Source organism: Triturus cristatus, chromosome 10, assembly GCF_964204655.1.
Source record: "Triturus cristatus chromosome 10, aTriCri1.1, whole genome shotgun sequence".
NCBI classification, from domain to species: domain Eukaryota; kingdom Metazoa; phylum Chordata; class Amphibia; order Caudata; family Salamandridae; genus Triturus; species Triturus cristatus.
Genome location: NC_140593.1, coordinates 643,600,744 through 643,623,478, shown reverse-complemented (window position 1 = coordinate 643,623,478; position 22,735 = coordinate 643,600,744). Strand labels below are relative to the sequence as shown.

Below are 22,735 nucleotides of genomic sequence, written 5' to 3'. Positions count from 1 at the left end.
TTGGGACCCATCACAAAAATTTTAGACATGGCAGAAGAAGCAAAGGAGTCAGGCTCCATTATTTCCCTAGAGACTTTGTCCGGTTGGGCACAACGTGTGGTAATTTTCATGGGGAACGCGAACTGTGCCCTTTCCACCGAGCGTCGCCGGTCCCTTCTTATAAAAATTGATCCAAAGTTAGGTGACCTGGCAGACTCCGAAGCTGGTCCAGTAGCTCAGGGTGGATTATTTGGTGAGCCCTTCGTCAAGGAGCTTGGAAAATTTGTGAATACGTTCACCTCTTTAGATCGGGCACAATCCACTATCAAAAAGGTGTCCCCTCGTGTTTTTCGCGGGGCCGGCCGAGGCAGGGGCCGCTCGGCCGGTCGCCAGCAACGCCAGCAAGCTCAAAGAGGCTCCGGACAGTACCACGACCAGTCCAGGTTCGGCTATTTTTACCCCACACGCGGACGACTAGGTAAAGGCAGAGGATTCCGGGGAGGAGCTGCAGCCTCTAGCCCAGGTGAGAATTCTCTCTTCTTCCCCTCTAGACATAGGGGGGCGGTTGGCGGGTCGTTTTCATGTTTGGCAAACCATCACGCACGACGCTTGGGTTCTGCAGACTGTGAGGGGTTTCCACATAGAATTCCAGGGGTCCCCAGTTCAGTCAACCTTGCCCCGCCCTATTCATTTTTCAGCGCAAGACGCGGTTTTGGTAGACGCAGAGGTTACGTTGCTCCTAGCAAAGGGCGCTATCTCTCTCTCTTCTCCCCACCCTCAAGGGTTTCTGAGCAATATTTTTCTGGTCGACAAGACCGACGGGGGCAAGAGGCCCGTGATCAACTTGAGCGACTTCAACCAATGGTTGGTTTACCAGCATTTCAAGATGGAGGGAATCCATCTTCTTCGGGATGTGTTGAGGCCCCTCGACTGGATGGTTCGTTTGGACCTCAAAGACGCCTATCTGGTGGTCCCGATTTTTTGGTTCCTCCAGTTTTCCTGGGGTCATCGCACATACGAGTTCACATCCCTCCCTTCCGGCCTCTCCTCAGCTCCTTGGTGTCTCACCAAGATTCTCAAGCCGGTGGTGGAATACCTGCGATCCAGGAGGGTCAGAATGATTGCCTACCTCGACGATTTGCTCTTCATGGCCTCATGTCCGCGTCAGCTGACGCAGCAACTCCAGATGGTGGTCTCGCTTCTTCAGGAGCTCGGTTTTGTCATAAACGAGACAAAGTCCCTTCTGTGTCCTACGCAGAATCTTACATTCTTGGGCTTCGTCATAGACTGTACTACGTCCACTCTCAGCCTCCCGGCCAGGAAACTCTCCAAGATCAGACACGAATTACGTTGCGTGTTAACGAAACAACGGATCTCTCTCCGCCAGTTGGCTCGAGTGGTGGGTCTTCTGTCGGCGTCGATCCAAGCCATCTTCCCGGGCCCTCTACATTACAGGGCACTTCAACGGCTCAAGGGTTTCTTCCTACGCAAGGGGTACCCCTACACTCACAAGGTCGCATTATCCACGAGGCTAGCGCCGAAATTCATTGGTGGTTGGATCATATGGAGGCGTGGAACGGGAGAGCAATTTTCGGTTCCACCCCAGACATAGTTATAGAGTCAGACGCCAGCAGACTTGGTTGGGGTGCAAGGTGCGGGGACCTCTCCACAGGAGGATTGTGGTCTCCAGAAGAACAGAAGTTACACATCAACTGCTTGGAGCTTCTGGCGGGATCCTTCGCAGTACGTTGCTGGACGAAGAATTCGGTGCAATCTTCTGTTCTTCTAAAAAAAATGGACAATGTTTTAGTAGTCCGTTATGTGAATCACCTGGGAGGTACCCGCTCGAAAGCTCTCTCGGATCTGGTGGCCAGTTTCTGGCAGTACTGCCTGGACACTCAGGTTTCTGTCACAGCGGAATACCTTCCCGGTCGAGCCAACGTGGAGGAAGACTTTCAGTCCCGCCACTTTCGGGACTCCAGCCTATGGTGCTTGCACCACTCCATCTTTGCGACGTTGAACGACCTTTGGGGCCCTTTCTCGGTGGACCTATTTGCGTCCCGTCTGGATCACCAGATTCCGCGATTTTTCAGTTGGCGTCCGACCCTCTGGCAGCCGCCACGGATGCGTTTCTCCAGGATTGGAGTGGAGAACTGAGTTATGCATTCCCTCCCTTTGCGATGATCACGAGGGCGACAGCGCAAGTTCGCCGGCAAATGGCAGATCTAGTCATGGTCACGCCTTTATGGAAGTCTCAAGTGTGGTTTCCAGTTCTTCTGGAACTTTCCTGGGATTTTCCAATCCTACTCCCCCAATTTCCAACTCTTCTTCTGAGTCCGGACGGGAATCCACACCCTCTAGTGTCCACGGAATCGCTATGGCTCTTGGCGTGGCGGATTTCCTGGGTAGATGGGAAGCCCCTGGCCTTTCGAGAGAAGCTGAGACTTTCATCACTAAAGCATGGGCAGACAGCACTGTCAAAAGATACAGGTCAGCGTGGGGTAGATGGTCCCGTTGGTGTATGCGACGGGGTTTCGATCCCTTGGTCTCAGATGTCATCCATGTGGTGAATTTTCTGGCTCAATTGGCGTCCCAGGGCCTCGCGTACCGATCGGTGAATACCTTCAGGTCGGCGATCTCCTCGGACCACGTCCCGGTGGAGGGTTCTCCAGTGGGCGAGCATCCCCTTGTGTGTCGTCTGATGCGGGGTATCCGCTTGTCGTTGCCTCCGGAGCCCCGTTATTCCGAGCTCTGGGATGTGAACCAGGGTCTTAACCTCTTTATATCATGGCAGCCGAATAGGTTTCTTTCGTGAAAAGAGCTCTCTGGTAAGTTAGCCGTGCTTTTGTGCCTGATTTCTTGCAGGCGGGTGTCAGATGTTCGGGCTTTGGTCATTACGGGTAGAATTTTTACCCCGGAGGGGGTGACTTTCACATTATTGAGGCACACGAAGTGCCATTCTAGGACGATTTCTTACCCTCAGTTTCCTGATTCTCCGAAGCTTTCTGTAGTTCATTGCCTCATGGCATACGAGGAGATGACAGAGGAGTTTCGCTCTCCGGGGGAGAGACAACTCCTCATTTCGCTTCGGAAGCCTTTTAAGGCGGATTCTTCTCCTACGATCGCCAGATGGGTCCGCTGGGTGATGCAGGAAGCAGGCATCAACCTTAGCAAGTTTGGTGCGCATTCCACAAGAGGTGCGATGGCTTCAAAGGCCTTCAGCTTAGGGGCGCGTTTGGAAGACATCCTCAATGCTGCAGACTGGTCCTCGGACTCTACTTTCAAGCGGTTTTATTTTAAACCGGTTTTGAATATGGCTCATGTGGTTGTGGGCAAGCTTTGAACAAGCATAATCCTCACCTCCGGTCCTGACATAGAATGAAAAATGACCTAGCTAACGTAACGAAAGTTTCAATTCTATTAAGGACTCGGAGGCGAGGATTATCCCGCCCTCCTTTCCTAGAGGAGACCCCTCCCGTACTTCTGTAAGTAACTTGGTTTCAGTATTGGTGATATGTTAAGTTACTGTGGTGCAAAATACATTAGTCATTTTTTCTCTTGGGCACGTTGTTCCTTTGCAGGCCTTGTTTATTATGTCATCTGTACAATTTGGCATTTACAGTTCCTGCGGTAATGTTCTATTCTTGTCCTCAGGCTCGGATTCTCACAAGCAAGATTCCTGAAGGCCTGATGCTTGCTGGTTCCGCGCTCAGAAAGAGGAGGAGGAGACACAGTTGATGGACTATATTGGGCGTCCTGACCGGATTGGACACTGTGCTGGTTCATTGATTGGTTAATGTCACGCGCTGTTTTTGACTACATTTTCCCTTTGGTTCATGGGAAATGTAGTTTTCTGTTGTACTTCGCTGCTATTGATTAAAGTGGAGAGAGAAGGCATAATCCTCGCCTCCGAGTCCTTAATAGAATTGAAACTTTCCGTTACGTTAGCTAGGAAATTTTTCATTATACCTACATAGTTGATGGTCATAGTATTCAACTGAGGTTTTGGTTTTCTTTTTTTCAGGAAGTCAAAGAAAGCTTGTTATGCTTCCATTGCATACAATTATAATATTGACACATTTGCCCTTCGATCCTTATGTCGAGCAGAGTTTTGTTAACAGACGTTCCTTTTTTTTCCTTAAGTTTCTGGTTGAGGCCTGAAGAAATTGTAAATTTGCCCCATGGGCTGTTATACTTCACATGCTCTGCACTCTACTTCCATGTAGTGTTTGCTTCAGAATTGAGTGTGCGCAGAATGATTCCTCTGGATATTATATTTTATCCTATTGCGTTCAGACTGTCTCCATGTGAGTGATGCGTCCTCACCAGAATTAAAGTGATCCTTGATAGATGGAGACTAAGAGAATTTAGGAGATTCGAAAACGTTGTAATTTTAACCATTGCTTGTTTTAAAGGACTTAGCGATCAGGCCATATACGAATAACTAAAAGGAAGGGTGGATTATGAAAAACATACCTTTCTTTATGTTGGCCCAAATGCCATTTGAAATTGGCATAATCTGTTTAGCATTATGTATGTACTCATACCCCTTCCCAGGAAACAAGAAGATTGCTGTCTACGGCAGCCAACACGAGAGAAGTAACAATATCTGGTAACTGTACGGGATTGCAGTCCCACAATGACCTACTGCCTCATATATATTTGCCTCCTGAAGCCAGCCCTTATGTTTTGGTGATCACGAATGTTACCAAACCAACCATGCCTAAATCCCAGGAATCCTTGAGAAACAAATGTTCATTGGCTTTGGGCTTTTACGAAGGACATTAATATTCTTATTAAAGACATTATACTGGTTACTAGAGTTGCCTGAATCGACCGCTCGCTGAAAGATTGTGATGGGGACTGTGCGATCACTAATTGTTATTCTCCCCATCTTGTACACTCATTGCTAACTTTTTATCATGTTAGATTAAATAAGTCTGCCAGCCGCCAACTCCTTCCCTATGGTTACTTTTACAAACCCCAGCCAAATGTTAACCAGTTTCTGGTTCATACACATCCCATGATTAGAAGACTTGCATCATTATGTCCAGTCTTTGAATTACTTTTATTTAACTGATTTCAGCAGTTTGCAAAATGTGGAAGTGGACTGACAACCGGCAATTGGCATTGGCTGTATAAATCTGAAAGAGAGGGATGGGGCACCAGAGGTCTTTTTCCCTTGGTTACTCAAAAGGTCCAGTATGCCCCTCCTCTTCAAGCTGTTATTGATTACAACAGTAATCATGAATGTACAACACAATGGCTGGAGGCCCTGGTGGATTCTCTTAAACCGTTGGTACGTATACCTACTGAAGTCCTTACTCCAGTTCCTTCTGGAACTCCTAGCAATGTCTGTAATTACAAGCATCACATTGGCCCCTATCACCAAACTAGTATCGTGGAACCTTGCAGGAATAACCTCAAAATGATCATGCCCGGATTTGGGCCAGTTTGCCAGTTTCAGAACTGAAAGGACAGGTACCATGCCTCCTGAAAAAGACCGATGGGTCTTTTTCAGGAGGCATGGTCCCTGTCCTTTCAGTTCTGTCCTGGCATTGTTAATTTAACCCAGGCCTCAGTAACATCAGGGAAGAGATGACCATCAGGGGGGTTAACAATTTGGTTGAAAATATGTATGGGAGCGTACTTCAAAGAAATGAGGAAACTCCGGGGCTTTAATACCTGAGCCTTAATTGGTATCTCCAAAGTGGGTGACCTCTTTAAGAACAAAGGCTTTATCTCCTTTTAATCTCACCAGAGGGATTATCAACTCCATGACAGGCAATGTTTCAAATACTTACAACTCAGACATGCATGGAGGGCAGATGGTATAGCTTCAGATCTTCCGGAATATGCACCTCTGGAGGGTAGACTCCTGATGGGAGAACTGACCAACAAAGCTGTTTACTCAGTCTATAGAACCATCAATGATAATGCACCGGACAGCCTTAAAAAGCTGAGGGCTAAGTGGATACGGAACTGGGGGAATTGTATAATCTTGATTGGGAGTCAGCCTTAATTCACCAGAAAGTAATGGCGATCAAGTCTTGATTGCAACTTGCTCAGTTTAAAATCCTTCACCGGATCTACTTTGATTGCACACGACTCCATAAAATCGAAAGGGTGATGTCCCGAGAATGTTTCAGATGTAGAGGGCTGAGAGGAGACTTCCTACATACCCAGTGGATCTGCCCAATCATACATGCTTACTGGGAGAAAGTGATATACAAACTAGGTAAGGCTGTAGGAGCTACACTCACTAAAAGACCCTAAGTATGTCCTTTTGGTTATACCCACCAATGTTGTTATTCCTCAAGCAAAGCTATTCTTCTGTAATTTGGGGCTAGTGGTAGCAAAGAGAGATGTGGCAAAATACTGGGGAGCCCCTGAACCGCCAACTATGTCGGAATGGAGACCGGGGATGGACCTCTATATGGCTGCTGAGAAAATCACCTATAACACTAGAGCGTGATCATGTAAGCTCCATAAAGTATGGGGCAGGTGGATTGCATACCACAATCTCAAGGTTGCATGTGAGGAATCTGGGTTTCTACTCGCACAGGTCTGATGCTTGGTGTGCCCCCATTGATTATAACAGTCCATCGTTTGTAAATCTTTATCTGCTCCTATTGTAATATTGCTGAAAAGAGTAATTTATTTAATTATTCAGTGTTTTATATAGCACGAACATGACCCTAGGGTATCAGTGCACTGCACATTTACCTAGCCTTAAATTTAGAACAGAATGTTTGACGTGCACTTAAGTAAAAATAACAAGCGTACAAATTTGCGAGAGATAATTGCGCTACAAGATCATATGTAAATATACATCAATTTGAGAGAGAAACATTTGTGCTTTCACACTCATATACACAATTCCAACGACTGCTAGGGGTCGATTTGTATTAACAGGGGGTGTGACAAGAAAGTAACCTAACAGTGTCTAACCTACTGAAATTATGGGAGGAGCTTGCTCATAAAAAAGCACTTGGCTTCTTTTTTTAAGGCAGAAACTGATGATATTCTTGTAATATTCGTGGGGATAGCGTACCAAATTCTTGGTGCTGCACCATAGAAAGCTCGGTCATAAGTTCTTTTCTTTCGGAAGAGGGCAGGTTTCAGTAATAGATCTCCATGGCTCCGGGAAACTGCATCCTCCTGATTATGTGATTTTCTGGGCTAGGTACATTGGTGTTTTGTAGTGTATCGCTTTGTGTGTGATACATGCCATCTTTCGTTGGATTCTTACTTCGTAAGGTAACCAGCTGAGCGCTTTCAGATGAGGGGTGATGTGGTCGAATTTTTTGGAGCCAGTTATAAGTCTGGTGGCCGAATTAAGACAAGCTTTTAGTGAGGCTGTTGAAATCTTGGGTAGTCCTGCTAAAGTTGTGCATCCGTACTCGATCCTCTGTATGACTAACGCCGGACTGCCGTTTTAAGATCTGAGTTAGCTATGAAAGGTTTCAATTTTCTGAGGTAGCTTAAATGGAACCTGACATTTTTTGCCAACGTGTTAATGTGTGTTAGCATGTTCAGGTTTTTGTCTAGCATACTTCCAAGGGATTTGGTTGAGTGTACTAGACTCGGAGTGCAATTTAGCGCCGTTATCAGCTTGGTCCATTCCATGAAACTCTTGGCTCTTTTCTGGGGGGAATCATAAGGAATTCTGATTTATGCGGGTTAAGCTTGAGATGATTACTAGTTATCCAATGGACGGTCCTCTTTAATGCCTGGGTCATGACACCGATATCTTCCATTGATGTAATCTTGATATAAAGCTGTGTGTCATCTGCATACATGTGGAAGGAGATGTTTGCCTGCTGTAAAATGTCTATTTGTGGTTCTACTTAAAGATAGAATATAGCAGGGGATAGTGTTGAACCCTGTGATACTCCGGTAAGATTTGGTGATGTCAATAGTGTTTGGTTCACTATGAATCTTTGTGATCTGTTCTCCAAGAAGGATCTAAACAACTCTAGGAATGTACCCTCTAAACCCATCCTTTCTTTCAGGCCTTCTGAAATAATGATTGTTGCCTGGACTACTCTCGCCTGCAATGTTAATTTGTTATTCATGGACACATGTTGGTGCACATATGTGCTGCTTTTAAATAATCAAATTCAAATATTTTACTAAAAAATAGGCAATCTGGGTGAAAACTACCCTACTTTGTGTGCCCAAGGAAATTAATTTGGGTACTCCAGATATATTGGTTGTCAGCTTGCGGTTACCTATCAATTAAATCTACAATTTATATAAAATCTACCGTAGATCAGTGAGTAACTGTTCTGAGTTGACAGTTATTAACCTTGTAGACTCTCACATAGCAGCCCTCCCAGTTGGTTCTTACAAAATTGTTGCAGGTGATTTTAACTGCAAATTTGAATCATTGAGTTGTAGTGTAGAGGGCTTTTCTGGTGTTGAAAACCAGGTTTGGTCAGTTTCTGGTTTGACAATCCCCCTATAAAGAAATGGAAAGCTGCAGCAATCCAATTGAATAAATTTACTCTTAACCAAGGTCTTCAATCCTGTTATGGCAGAATGACCTCAGACAAATAGGGTAGATAGACTTTCAATCATTTGAATAACACCATTCTTATTGACTGTACATTGCTCAACATTTGACTTTGGCCTAAATTGGTTGATATGATTGTAACCCCTTGGTTGGACAGTGACCATAATGCTCTGGTTCCTACTTTGAGACCATTGGGAATTATTCTATCCAGCACCCTCCCACAACCCTTCGATAGAAGGCTTAGACTTACTAACAACAAACATAGGATAAAATAGGGGTCCATGGTAGAGACTACGACAGCATTGAGGGAGGTATACAAAATGGGAGCCTATGGGTTGGAAACTATACAGTCTATGGAAGTTCCCCTGGATTAAACTAAATCCCCGGAGAATATTAGTGCAATTCATAGCTCCATGATGTCAGTGTTAAGGAGTCTTTTTTGTAGAGTCCAAGAACCTTCTAGGAAGAAAAGCACAGACCTCGTGGAGTAGTGAAGCATCCTGAGTAGCCAGGCAGTTATTATCAAAAGCCATACAAACCCCAAAAAAAACTTGATCCATGATGCTAGATGGTCCTATAAAGTTGTCATATTCCGTGCTAAAAGAGAATGGGAATATGATAAGTGGACCACCATGTAATGTACCATTAAAAAGAAGGACCATAGTTCCTTTTAGTGTATTCTTGCTAAGGGTGGTATAGATGAATAGTCCCCAATAGACAACAACAATTCCACAGCTGATTGGTTTGACCATTTTTCAGAGCTGTATTCCTCCTCAACAGAGTGAGCCCATAGGGCCAGTGGATATGGTATTTAGTCATAGATTAGGAAGTCTTGGGTGAGGTGAACATCTAAATGACTTATTCTCACAGTGTATACCAGCTCAAAAAACTATTTTCACTTCCAGTTCTAAAATGAGCAAAGCAATAGATTTTATTACTCCAAATAAACCTCCAGGTATTAATTAGATCCCTGGGCATCTATTTTGGGCAGAAAATGACATTTTATTGTCCATATCCTGCCGCTGCGGCCGGCACAGGTAAGCGCGGTGGGGTGGCAGCGGAGCGGGGTGGGAGGGCGGGGGAAGCCGACATACGACGGAATAGGTATAATTAAATAAATAAACATTACCTATTCTGGTGTCTGTCGCGCGCACGCTCCACTGTGCTTACCTATGCCGGCTGCTGCTGATATCCTGTATTATATTTTAATGCCATAATGAAAGGGGCACCCATGCCTTCTACATGGGCTGGAGTAGAGATCATTCTGATCTTTAAGAAGGGTTTTAGGGCACTTAAATCAATTTGCCCATTAGTCTTATAGACAGTACCCATAAACTATTCAGTAGGATAATCCTGGATAGACTTGTGAATGGTTAGCTGCCTCAGAAATTCTTTCATCCTTACAAGTAGGCTTCAGAGTCGGAACAAGTACCATAGACCAGGTGTCCGTCTTCAGCTGCTCTATTGGAAAAATGTGACTCTGAGGGGGTGGTCACCTTTATGTGGCATTTGTGGACCTACAGTCTGCATTCAGTTTAGTTCCTAGGGAGACCTTGTGGAAGATGTTGACTGATATTGGAGCCCCAAATCATCTACTTGATGTAATTATAAGATTACATACCAACTACTGTGCTCAGGTTAGATGTGGGTCTCAGAGTGAGTTGACCGAACCAGTCCGAGTTTATAGGAGTGTTCGACAAGGGTGTGTCTTCCCCACCCGACATTATTCTCTTTATTTATCAATGATTTCGTAATTTACCTATATAGTTGTGCGAGTGATGCCCCAAGATTAGCTGATCTCAGAGATCAATATTGGGAAAACGTTTATGGTCTTTAACCCCTGTATATCTACCAGAACTAACTTTACACTTAATGGGGTTCTGTTGGAGTAAGTACACACATTTGATTATCTGGGGGTTACCCTGACAAAGCACTTTGATTGGCTACCCGACATTATCAAATCTAGATTAAAATTGAAACACCACTCTAGGAATTGTAAAGGTGCAGCAGGGTTCCCAAATCCACCAGATTCCTGCGGCCCCCCAAATGTACAACCTTCAAGCCCTTGGTGGGGGTGGGGGGGGGGTTGGGTGGTCCTCTATGGCATGGAGGTTTGTGGACACAAGGATGTAATATCCCTGTTGAAGGTGGAAAATCACTTTTTGTGATTTCTAACCAACCTCCCTGCTAGTACTCGTTAACTCCATTAGGGTTAGATCTTGGCTTTAGTTCAATCACTAATAAAATAGGATTGAGACCTATTTTGTATTGGCTAAAACTCTGGGCTACCCCATGATTGATTTCTTATCGACAGGGCTAAGAGGAAGTTCTAGGATTATCCAGGGCAATCCCTCGCTTAGATTTATGAAACAATGCATACTTCAGATTGGGTGCGGAAACCTATGGACATCTCCTCTGGAGGCAGGTTGGGTATCCAAAGCAATGATCAAGTGTATGTACTGGCAGCATTCACACAAATCACTTCTAGGGCAAGCTAGATTAGTTACCCTCACAGCCTCTTTCCTCAAGTCCAAAGACGAAAATATTATGGAATATGTCCAGGTTGAAATTGAACTTCCACAAGCTAAGTCACTCTTTTTGAAATTTCGATTAGGGATCCTGCCACTTTACTCCTTCACTGCCAAATGGCAGCATGATCCCCAGGGGTCTGATGGGTTTTGTCCTTTCTGTACCGAGCTCACTGAAACCATGGTGCATGTCCTGATTTTTAGCTTAGTTTATCTTGGATACAGAAGGAAATAGATTCTCCTGCTGTGTTGAAATCTGTGAATAAGGGATTATAGAGTAGGAATCAGGATTCTGAGAAGTGATGTTAGGTAACCTATTGTTTTTTCGGTTTCCCGTTTTCTGTTATGCATGTGGATGGTCAGACAAAAAAAGAAAACCAGTGTAATGGGTCCTCTTTGAAGCTTGCCAGAAACTGATCCTCAATGTTCTTTTAAGTTGTTAGTGCCCATATCATAGGGCACACATCAGGCACTTGTTGAGAGGTTATAGCCCCGTCTGTGTATAAATTATTATACATTTTTGTAACCTCCTTCAGATACTGGTCTGTCTATTTTGGATTAACCTCCATCACCCTTGATGATTTTATTATTAGATTTTAGTGGTTTATTACGGTACTATCAATGTATAGATAATTGCTTTTTAATTGTACATGAACCGTAATTAAATGGAATAATCAGTTTTTAATTGTCTTCTTATTTTAACATCATTAAATTGATTGTACGTATTTCCTACTGTGATGTTTTCATGTGCTGTTATGGCTGTATAGCTGAAGAAAGATTTCTAAAGACGGTATAATTAGCTAGGATAGCGATTTAAGTTGCATAACGGATCCAAGCGTAAATGTGAATTTATCAACATAAGAGAAACGGTGACTCAATAGGGAAAAAGTGCACACTGTACCAAATTGTAGTGTGGAATATTCGAGGAGACGTGTTGCAGTGTAATGCCTATAGAATAGATGAGGCTAGTGAACCATAGGCTGGCCTTTCCCAAGGCTTCTGTAGGCACCTCTCAAACAACACTCCTACCTAAAATTACATACTCTGGCATTGCCATAAAACGATGATTTCTTCCATTTGTCCTAAATGCTTTTTTCTTTTTCTTTTTTAGACCACTCTTCCCAGTGCCGACGCCAGAGTGATTGGCTGCTTGAGTGCATCTTCCCCGGTCACGCACCTAACTACATCTGACAAATGCACAACAGGTAACAGAGACTGTGATAACTACACAAGCTCATGATTGCTAGGATTGACCCCTCTTGTGTCTTGCGGTCTGAACTGTCACTACCCTGGTTATACCTATTATTTGCTGTGGTTTCTGTTTTTTTAAATTTGTACATAATTTGAAGCGACCTTTGACCTGAGAGCTGCTAAGACACAAAGCTATTTCACATTATAAAATAAATGTCAACTTGTTCGACTATTTTGTGATGTTCGTCACAAAATGATTTAAAGTTTTTTGCTAACCTAGACATTTTGAAACACAAATGACTTTTTGCAGTTTAATAATGCATCTTGCAAAGTCATTTTCTATTAACTGTATGATGTTGCATGTGGTTTGAAAGCGCTTTAATAAATAAGCTTGCCATAGAAAGTTGTGCACTATTTGAAATCAACACTGCAAACCTAATCTTTAATTTCACTAACTTTTCAACATTGTCAGACTGAGACTTTATTAATAAAATATTTGGTTGCAGTATTTAATGTTTGTTCTTTTTAGGCTGGCCTTTGAGACAGTGTTTGTTGTCCCACCAGCCTATTGTTTGCTATTGTTAGACCCGTCAGCCTTATGGTAGTCTTCTCAAAAACCTTTTGACTCCTTACCTCCTCCTTTTTGTTGAACCTTTTTGTTGGTCTTAGGACTCTGAGCACTTCACCACTGCTGACCAGTGCTAAAGTGCATGTGTTTCTCCCCTAAACATGGTAGCATTGGTGTATATACAGTTGGCATATTTAATTTACTTGTAAATCCCTTGTAAAGTCGTATACCATATACTCGGGCCTGTAAATTAAATGCTACTAGTGGGCCTGTAGCACTGATTATTCCACCCACACAAGTTGTCCTTTCAACATGTCCCAGGCCTGCCACTGCAGAGACTATGTATGCAGTTTTACTGCCACTTTGACTTTGCATTTAAAACCCTTTGCCAAGCTTTAAACTCCCATTTGATTACACGTAGGTCACCCCTAGGATAGGCCTAGGTAGCCCAAAGGGCAGGGTGTGGTGTAAGTAAAAGGTAAGACATTTACTTTTACGTTTTGCATGTCCTGGTATTGATAAACACATATATTCATGTTTCCCTACTGTGAGGCCTACTCCGCTCCTAGATTAACATTGATTATTCCTTAATACACTTTTTAAAGCTGTAATTCCGGATTAGAAATGAGTGCTGTCTCATGTTTTATATCTTTGGAACGGTAATGACAAATCCCCTTTGATCGTAATGTTGGATTTGACATTACTATTTTAAAGAAATGCCACTTTTAGAAAGGGGACATTTCTCTGCCCTTCCTGCTCTGTATGCCTGCAGCATGTCTCCAATACACGTCTGAGGTGGGTGACAGCTACACTTTGTGCACTCCCTTTAGACAGCCACAAACACAGGAAGGGTAGGTGTGTCGGAGTACTCATCTTAATTCTGATTACTCTTCATGGACAGGAAGGGATGGAGGAACTGACATTTCTACCTGAATAGGCAGTGTCCTGTTGTCACACAAAGGTTTGACTATACCCTACAGCTAGTCTGGAGCCAAGGTTGGGAAGATAGGGCTTCTGCACACTTCAAAGACTCTTCTTTGAAGTCAATCCCACTTCAAAGACACAACTGGGTTTAAGAACTGGGAATCTGACCCCACCAAATCAGACACTCCTGGACCTGTAAAGAACCTCTGTAAGAAGAATGGCTGTGCTGCTACAAGGACTGACACTCTGCTGGACTGCTGATCTGGAAGACCTGCTTTTCTGTTGTGCTGCCCTGCTGATCTCTAACCCTGCTGAGGGAGAGCTAGACTTTGCCTCCCTGCAACCAAAGTGATCTCCAAGGGCTTGTTGGCTTGCTTCCTGTTGCCTGAGACACCGTGATATCAAAGTCTCTCCCCCCTACTCCTGTTCCGTGTTCACTGGAAGTGGACCCAGATACTTGCACCAAAGAAATCGAAGCATCTCTAGTCTGCTAGGAGCAGAACGGCGCATCAACCCTGTTGCAGATGTAGAATTGTCTTTTCGCTCTCTGAACCAATGCATCGCCTCCAGAACCTGACACATCGGAACCGTACATTACTGCCGCAGCAGTGTGAACAGATCGACTCATCCCCTTGACTGCGCGGGGAAACCCAAAGCATCGCATCAGAACCAACGCTTTTCACTTCGGTGCTTTGTCTTCGGAACAGATGCATCGCCACCACTGCAGGATCGACATTGACGCAACGCTCGATTGCAAATCTCATTGTTGCGACCAGGATTAAGGTACTCTGTTCCCCGGGCCTGCTTGGCTCTTGTATCCGGACGCACTCTATCGCAATCGGCCTGAACTGTTGACTTTGCCCCTGTCCAACTCGATCAGATACCCCACATTGGTGCTTTTTGCTTCTAAGTGCTAAGAACCTTTTTATTCTAAAAAAATCCATATCTCTCCTTCTACATATTGGATTTTTGTCATTTTGTTCCTGATTTATTTATAAAATGATTGTCTATCTTCTGTGTTTTCATTGAGTTACTCTGGGTTGTGTTGCACAAATACTTTATACATTGTCTCTTTAGAGTAGCCTGACTGTTCTGTGCCAAGCTACTTTAGGGTGAGTGCAGGTTATCTTCTAGTGTGTATCTGACTTACCCTGACTAGAGTGGTGGTCCCTACTTGGACAGCGTGCATACCTCTGAGACCTAGAGACCCCATTTCTAATTACTATTTATTTTTTGGGTCAGTGGCCTCCATCCATTGGGCTGTTAAATTGTCACTCACATTTTTGTTCTTCCCACCACTGTATACTACATAAGGCCGTGGATTAGCCCATTTCAACTGCTGGCTCCCCTCACTGTGATGGCATTTTGACCTATCACATTTGACCTCAAGACGCTAAGAAGTATGTCTTAAGCCATGAACATTATGCAGCATACCCACCAGCCAACAAGGGAGCTTGAAGGCTATGTTTGAAGGGAATTGGATGCATGTGTTACGAAGGGGCGGCCTTTGGAATGGGCAAGCTGGTCCTCGCCCATGCAACAAGCTTTGATTCGAAACGGGGGACGGGGTTGCTGCCTGCATTAATATCTTGCATGCGAGTAGATGGAGGCAGATATATGTTTGTGTTGAGATGCCAGTCAATGCCCTAATAACCAGTCAGCCACTGACCAGGAACATAAAAAGTGACTCTCTCTTGCATTGTTAATGCAGTAGGAGCAACAAGAGTGTCAAATAGGGTGTTATGCAAGCAAAGGCCACATCTGATGTTTTACAAGCTGTGTATTTGGCTAAGTGTTGCACACCAAGAGAGCATGCAGCAGTTGGGATGGGGCTTGGCATCTGAAGCGCACCCTGTTGCCAAGTGCCATCACAGTTTTACTTCAGTAACTTGCCTGGTGATGAAGGCTGCAAACAAGGGCAATGTGCAAACTTGTAAATGCCTTGTCGTAGCCTTTGTTGCTGCACTGCTGGGCGAGTGTTCAGGCGCTCTTTGGGAACAACTAACTTGTAAACAATTGTGCTGAGCAACTCTGTAACCCCTGAGCTCAGCAGTCTGGTGGTGCTTTACACCACAACATTATCTGGAGCCATGTCTGTAGTGGAACAGGGGAAAGTTGCTTCTATGAGCAGTGGCACAAGGTAGATTGAATTAGGTTTAGAAAAATAAACCACTGTGCATCGCAAAAGGTAAAAACAAAATCTGCAGTATCTCTTTCTAGCTCTTGCACTAATTACCACAGAAGTTGACTAGTTCTCATTGTGATTCTGCTGAGAGCTGAGGATTATGAATGATGTCTTGTAAAATGCAATGGTTAACTGATGAGATTCTTATATGCCTATGGAAAGCTGGTTCTAGCACGCTGTATCAGTGGAGGAGGGATTATACGGCTCCTGTCCCACCCTCCCTGTTAGACCCGGCCTTGTGGCATGGCCATCCCTGACCCCTGGCCTCACCCCCTGACCCGTACGCCTCATTTAGTCCCTCAGTACACGGCCCAGCTGGTCCTGCCCACCAGGACCCACACACACCCGACCCGGACTCCCCTGTCCGTGCCCTCCATCTTCCCAGCACCACAGGGCCCGCGTGCCCACTTCATGCACCTACGATGGCCGCCCGGCCCCAGCACAACCCAGGCCTAGAGGCGCCGCCCCGGCTGTGGAACATCGCGCTCCCATGGAGTGAGAGAGGGAGGAGCAGTTTCCATCGCACCTCTGGCCTCCCCTCGGGAGATGGGTTTCGATCGGCCCTCCGGCCTCCCTGAGGGCTGGCTCCACGCCTGCTGGGTGTCTGGGACTCCTCCCGACCCGGCCCTGAAAGGATCAAAGGACAACATGGCAGGCGCTAAGACCCCTGCCTACACGGACCCCGGACATCAAAGAGGAGCTGACCTATAACAAGGGGTACTCTGGGACTATCTGGAACGACGAGAGCCCTGCTGACGTGGTCGCGGCTCCCTTGCAACCTTGGAACCTCTGAGCCCTGCTGAGTGACTCGCGGCTCCCCTGAAGATCGTAAGACCTCCGAACTTATGCTTGAGCCCTGCTGAGTGACTCGCGGCTCCCCTGAAGATCGTAAGACCTCCGAACTTGTGTTTGAGCCCTGCTGAGTGACTCGCGGCTCCCATGAAGATCGTAAGACCTCCGAACTTGTGCTTGAGCCCTGCTGAGTGACTCGCGGCTCCTAAAGACTCCCCCGGTCCGGCTGGACCGCAGCGTATCCCCCGGCTCGAGGATTGTGAGCTGTGCGTTGGGTACACCCCTGCATTGATCCGGATCCCCAAAGACTGTCCCGCTACCCCCTTTCCCTACCGAGACTCTCTGAGCCCGTGCTCTATTTGTACATATCACCCTTGGTGATCATAAAGATCCGACGTAGCTGAGTAGATAAAAGATCTGTTCCCAAGAACCTACCGTGTGGTGTCTCTTTGTTGTGTGGTGCCGTGTGTGCGATCCTAGATACGAGACTCTTCCCCTGAGGAGTCTCCCGCCAGTGCCCGGCTACGTTACCCCGAGGGTCGGTCTCAGGGTGTTCAGGTAACCTCCCTGTCTCCCCTGGGGTCGCCTTCTAACACTCCCCTTCAAGACAACAAAAATTGTTTTGCTTTGGAGTCCATCTTCTACTTCTACATTACATACAAAAGAAAAAAAATACTTACTTACAGTAACGCTCCTTCTGGTGACTGCCACCAGATTCCTTGCCAGTTGAGTGTACCCAGGAGCCTGACTGGATTTGGAAACCTTTCGATAGTCCCCTCACTGGTTGGGGACGTTTTGTCAGGATAGGAAGGGTAGTATAAGGGGACCTCACCCACCTTTCAGCGACAGATCCAGCAGGGGCGATGCTATGATTCACAATTCCCTCTAATGCTACTCGCAGAGAGCTATTACGTACACTGCTCTGCACAGAAACACCCCAGGGAAAAGGGAAGTGGATAAAACAAGGAAAGAAGGCAGCTCCACCTCCAAACCTCTTCGGTCCTCTCTTTCACTATAGGAACTCCTCTCTCAATACATGGAACTAGCGTTGGACGCCTGTAAGCGAAAGAAGACAGCAAGAGAGTTACATACACAACACCCACTCAATGCCTTAATCTTGACACAAAGGAATACACATCATACTCACAAGCTGCCCACCCGTGTACACAGGGGGAGAGTAAGTCTTCTCAGAACGCGTAAGCTCTGCACTAGCCTCTAGCCAAAGAGACCACGCTGACTGGTCACACAAGTTCAAAACAAAGGATAATGTACCAGGAGACCTCGCCGGGTCTACATGGGGTATTACGTCCGTACTTAATCCGTTATGGGTGGAATGGTAATTCAATCCATTTCTCCTACCGAGGAACTAACAACGGGGAAAACAAGCATTGGCATAGCCAATAGGTCTCGCCTTTGGGACCTTATAAGTGTGTAGCCATGCAACAGTTGCGTAACTAAATACTTATAAGGTCCCAAAAGCGAGACCTATTGGCTATGCCAAGCGGCCTTGCGGCCGCGAAAGTGAAAGTGATTGCGATCGTGATCAACATCAAAGCGGCCTTGCGACCGCGAAAGTGAAAGTAATTGCGGTAAAACGCGGCGCCCGCGCACATGCACTGTAGCTCTATGCTGGCCTGTTAGCACTTTTTGGAGCCCTCTCAATAAGTCTCACCAGACCAGCGCATGCGCTGGGTCAGGCGAGACCTAAAAACAAAGGTACCTTCTGAGGCCCTGCCTCGTGCATAGCGTAAGGTGACCCAAAATCCAGTACTCGTGCACCCACCCACTCTCAAGCCTCGAAGAAAATGAGGCACTTAGCTGCGGCTGAAACCATGGCTGGCAGCCGACTATTCCGCAAGCTCTCCGGGACAAGAGGAAGTCGCTGCAGGCAGTAGCGTTCGTTCCAGAATGCAGAAAACCAAGGAGAAGCAATCCACGCTTCCGGTGCTCTTCGCAGCCTCTCAAGCAACAAAGCGAGAGCCTCCGCGGGCGAGATTGTAACCGTAAGAAACATCCGCGCTCGAAGGTAAGGCAGCGTGCGGTCCTGAACGTGCCTTCACAGCAATCTTTTCTGGTAATGCGGGAAGGAGCAGCCACGCTCCATTCTGGAAACTGTTTGTCAAGTACTGGACTGTTCAAAGGGAGGGTCTTTTATAGTCCTGTTCCTCCCTTTCTCCCCCGGCATTGTGGGACCTGTAGTTTCTCCCCCCCACCCAAAAAAAATCATTCAATTCGGACAACCATAACACGTTGGAAGGGACATCACACTAACGTCATTGGACTCACAAAGTGCCCGCCCTTACGCACTGAGGCCCATTCCTGTTCAGTTTTTTCCATACCCTTAGAGGCAAAAGCAGGGAAATGATCAGTTTGAGGCAGTGCATTGCAAATATATAACTGGAACCTTTTTAATGTGGCCAGTAACCAACCAACGTAACAGTGAAGTGGTGCTAATATCAGTGAGCAATCTTCGTATAGATAAAGTATCCCCCAGAAAGATCTTTACCAATGTAAGTAACTTTTTCTTCTGATGAATACTTCTACCTGCAAACGACTTATCAGTTGATTCCAAAGCAGTACCCTTCCAGAGTGGTGGGTCTGAAGGAATGGTCAGGCAAGGAAATCCTTGCGCTCCAAACTTGCGAAATAACCTTCCTTTCTCATCCATGAATCCAAGCAACAGTGTTCGGTGATAGTGTAAAGGAAAACCCATGTTGCCACACAAGAAATCTCAGCTAAAGTAATACACTGGCGAGTGCTGAGGTGGAAGACTGTGCTCTGGTGGAGTGAGCCCCGATACCCTCTGGTGGTTCCTTCTTGGCAAGGGCGTGTCACTTCTTTATACAGAGTATTATCTAGTCAAACAGCTACTCTTCTGGACTGCCTTGCCTTTTCTGTTGTCTGTATACCCCACAAAAACTATTTGTCAGACTTTATCTCCTTAGTGCGCTCAGTTTAAAACTAACTGCCTTTTTTGGGTCCAGCCTGTGTAATTTCATTCTCCTTGGTGGAATGAGGTAGAGAGTAGAAGGTAGGGAGGTTTGTCCCAGATGGAACGGAGTAACCACCTTGAGGTAAGAACCTTTACTTCTGAGGATCAATTTTTCAGCGAAGAAGCATGTGAAGGGCAGGCTTACCCTCAAAGTTTGAAACTCACAGACATGCCCTGCAGAAGTAAAGGCCAGTAGAAAAACTGTCAACAGGCATAACTGACAATCGTGAAGGGTCGGAAATGAAGCACATATCAAAGAAGTCAACACAAGGTTCTAATCCCATTGAGGCATCACAAAGCGAGTCGGAGGAAACATGAGAGTAACCCCTTTCAAACACCTGATCTTGATGGGATATTCGAAAAGGGATGGTTGGTCTAGAGGGAAGGAGAATGCCAGCAAGGCAGCAGTGTATTCCTTGTTGGTGACCACTACACAGCCGTACTGGGAGAATGAGAGCGTGAAACAAACAATCTCTGACAGGCAATAATTCAAGGGATTCACATCCTGCTCCGCACTACAGGCTACACACCTAGTCCACCTTCTAGGGTAGACTGTGCTGGAAGAGCAACAGGCTGGTAGGATGACATTGATCAGCTCTGGAGGCATGTGGAAGGATTTAAGGTGTTCCCTTCTCAAACTCAAGTCATGAAGGTGGAGGCTTTTGAGATTGGGATGCAGCAGCTGCCACTCCGACGGTGGAGAAGGTCCTCCAGACTTGTAGAAAGGATACCATAAAGAGGGGAGCTGATGTGGCTTTCTAGGTGGTGCTTGAAGTGACGAGGAGAAGTGATGATGGATTGGAAAACCCCTGCATTTGACTTTCCATCTGTACTCATGAAGCAGCTGATTGTGTTGTTGGGAGGCTGGGAGGATTGGTGTTGCCACAAATGAAATCCTTTTGAGATCCCCCGAAACGTCTGACACCGTCTGTAATCCCTGAAGGGAGACTGGCGACCCAAAGATAGGGCTGTTGCCCTCCCTGATTTAAATCTGTGGGTGCACCATCATCCTAGAATCTGAGGCGTCTAGTCCAGTATTGATAGCTCGTCTAAAAGCATCCTGTCTGTCACAAACTACCTGTGCAAAATGCTCATTACGATGGTCCAACAAGTTTGGGTCAACTATTGCAGCCTTGTCGCACAGACGTGTCTATAACCTCACAATAAGAGAATGGAGGGCCAGACTGCCCGCTGAAAAAATATTCTTTGCCACTAACTCCAACTTTGACTCTGTCAGGTTGCTGTCCCTAGAATGCTCTAGGGTTCTGTTGTGGGCATCTAGATAACTGCACTACCAGACTGTCAGGAGAAGGTTGCATTGACTGGAAGGGCGGGCCGCCTGGTGCCGGTCTACATCTCCTTGCTATCGGGTGGTTCCCTGCAGGAGTTAATGTGGGCTTTTCCCATGCATCTTTCAGTGTGTTCATGAGTGCGTCATCGTAGGTCAGTAGTGACTTCATTGAAGTTGTACTAAGTTTTAGTACCTCAGTAAAAAATTTCGCCCTAGACGTGATTCAGGCAGAGGCAGTTCTAGAATGTCGGCTGAATTCCTGAGGACAACATGGAAAGAGGCTGCCTACTTCAGGACAATCATGAAGGATACTCCACCTCTGTCAGGGAAAGTGTCTATCCTACTTGCATTCTACAGGGATACATATTCCACTGTGTTGGAAGAAAAGGGTAGCAGCAATTTGGCTGCTTCACTCTTGACATCGGTATCATCCTGTGCCTCATGTGGCATCTTAGGGTCGGAGAGGGTATATCTGTGCCTCCATGTACCTTTCTTCCACCACTATCGTCTGGGCCGCTCTCCTAACTGTACCCTTAAACACAGGTCGCATTAGAGGGGCAGTGGCCTCGGTGGAGCCTGTGTTGGTGTTTACATTGGTGTCGATAATTTTTAATCTGCGAGAGTCTAGCTGCTGGAATGGCTAATGTTGGTGTCCTAGAGGGTCCCTGTGAGGCAGGGGGTGGTGGCTACATGGCACTGGGACAGGACCCACTAACGGAACCTGAAACGGAGCCCTGAGAGGACCATCAGAAAACCAGAGATGACCAGCGCACGCCTTAACATCTGCATTATTGAATAGAAGTATAGTACAGGATCAGCCCACAGGGCTAGAAACTCTGGATAAGCTGGCATCAGTGCCGTAAACTGCATCGGTGTTGGAGGAACCGGAATAGGAGTGGCACCAGAATCTGCCGTGCCGCCGGAGCAAAGCCCTCTGCACCGTAATATCCACTAATTTGGGCTCCGAGGATGACTCCGCAGAAGATGAAGGGGCTGAATGGGACTTAGCTTCTATTTTGAAGGGCTTTCGGATGAGATTTCTCTTTTCTCCATGAAACCTCTTCTTCTGCCTTCTCTGTTTCACTTTGGAGGACTATAAGGGTGAGGAATTGAGGGGATTCAATGCTCGATGTGAACTATGAAGAGGTTGACCTTGAGCTCTTTTATGGCTTTGGGTGCATAAGGGCGCTCTTCTAACACAACCTTTAGTCGAGCTGTGACCCCAGGTCCTACAGACAGATCTCATGAGAATCTGAAAAGGATATTTGTCCATTGCAGTCTCATCAGGGCCTGCACCCTGACTTCTTGTGAGGTGACAATCTGTACCTGCAATATTAGAAATGTGAAGGAGTAGCTCGGAATCTGTGTTGAAGCGTTCTGATATTTGTGCATTAGAGTGGGCTCTTTATGGCTCCAACGACTTCACTGTAGCATTGCTTCTTGTACCAAAATGGAGCCAGCACCCCCTACTGGTGCGGAAGAACAATGAAATGTTTCTGGATCAATTATGGCGCGTGGGGATATTCAACAGGCGTGGAACTAGCAGGAGGAAGTATCCATCTGAAGAGGCAGCACTTGAAGTCTTTGTGCCACCATTACAGACTTTACAAGTGCAGATCACTCGGTAGGAAGCAGGTCTGTGGTGGGATAAGTGAGTGAAACTCCCTTCTTGAAACCTGCCTGGGAATAAATGAATGATTCTTCTATACCGTACAGCTACTCGGAAGAGTATCCCTGTGCTTTTTAGACACTACAAAGGGAGCGGAG

At 46.0% G+C, this 22,735-nt stretch overlaps 1 protein-coding gene across 2 annotated transcripts in view; it reads left to right on the top strand.

Moving 5' to 3' along the window:
• PGAP6 (post-GPI attachment to proteins 6) overlaps window positions 1-22,735 on the top strand; it is a 589,880-nt gene that overhangs the window by 322,006 nt on the left and 245,139 nt on the right. For both annotated transcript variants that reach the window (XM_085632201.1, XM_085632202.1), the window contains one exon: window positions 12,137-12,230. In XM_085632201.1, the coding sequence (XP_085488327.1) occupies window positions 12,137-12,230 (94 nt within the window). The remainder of the gene's footprint in view (window positions 1-12,136; window positions 12,231-22,735) is intronic.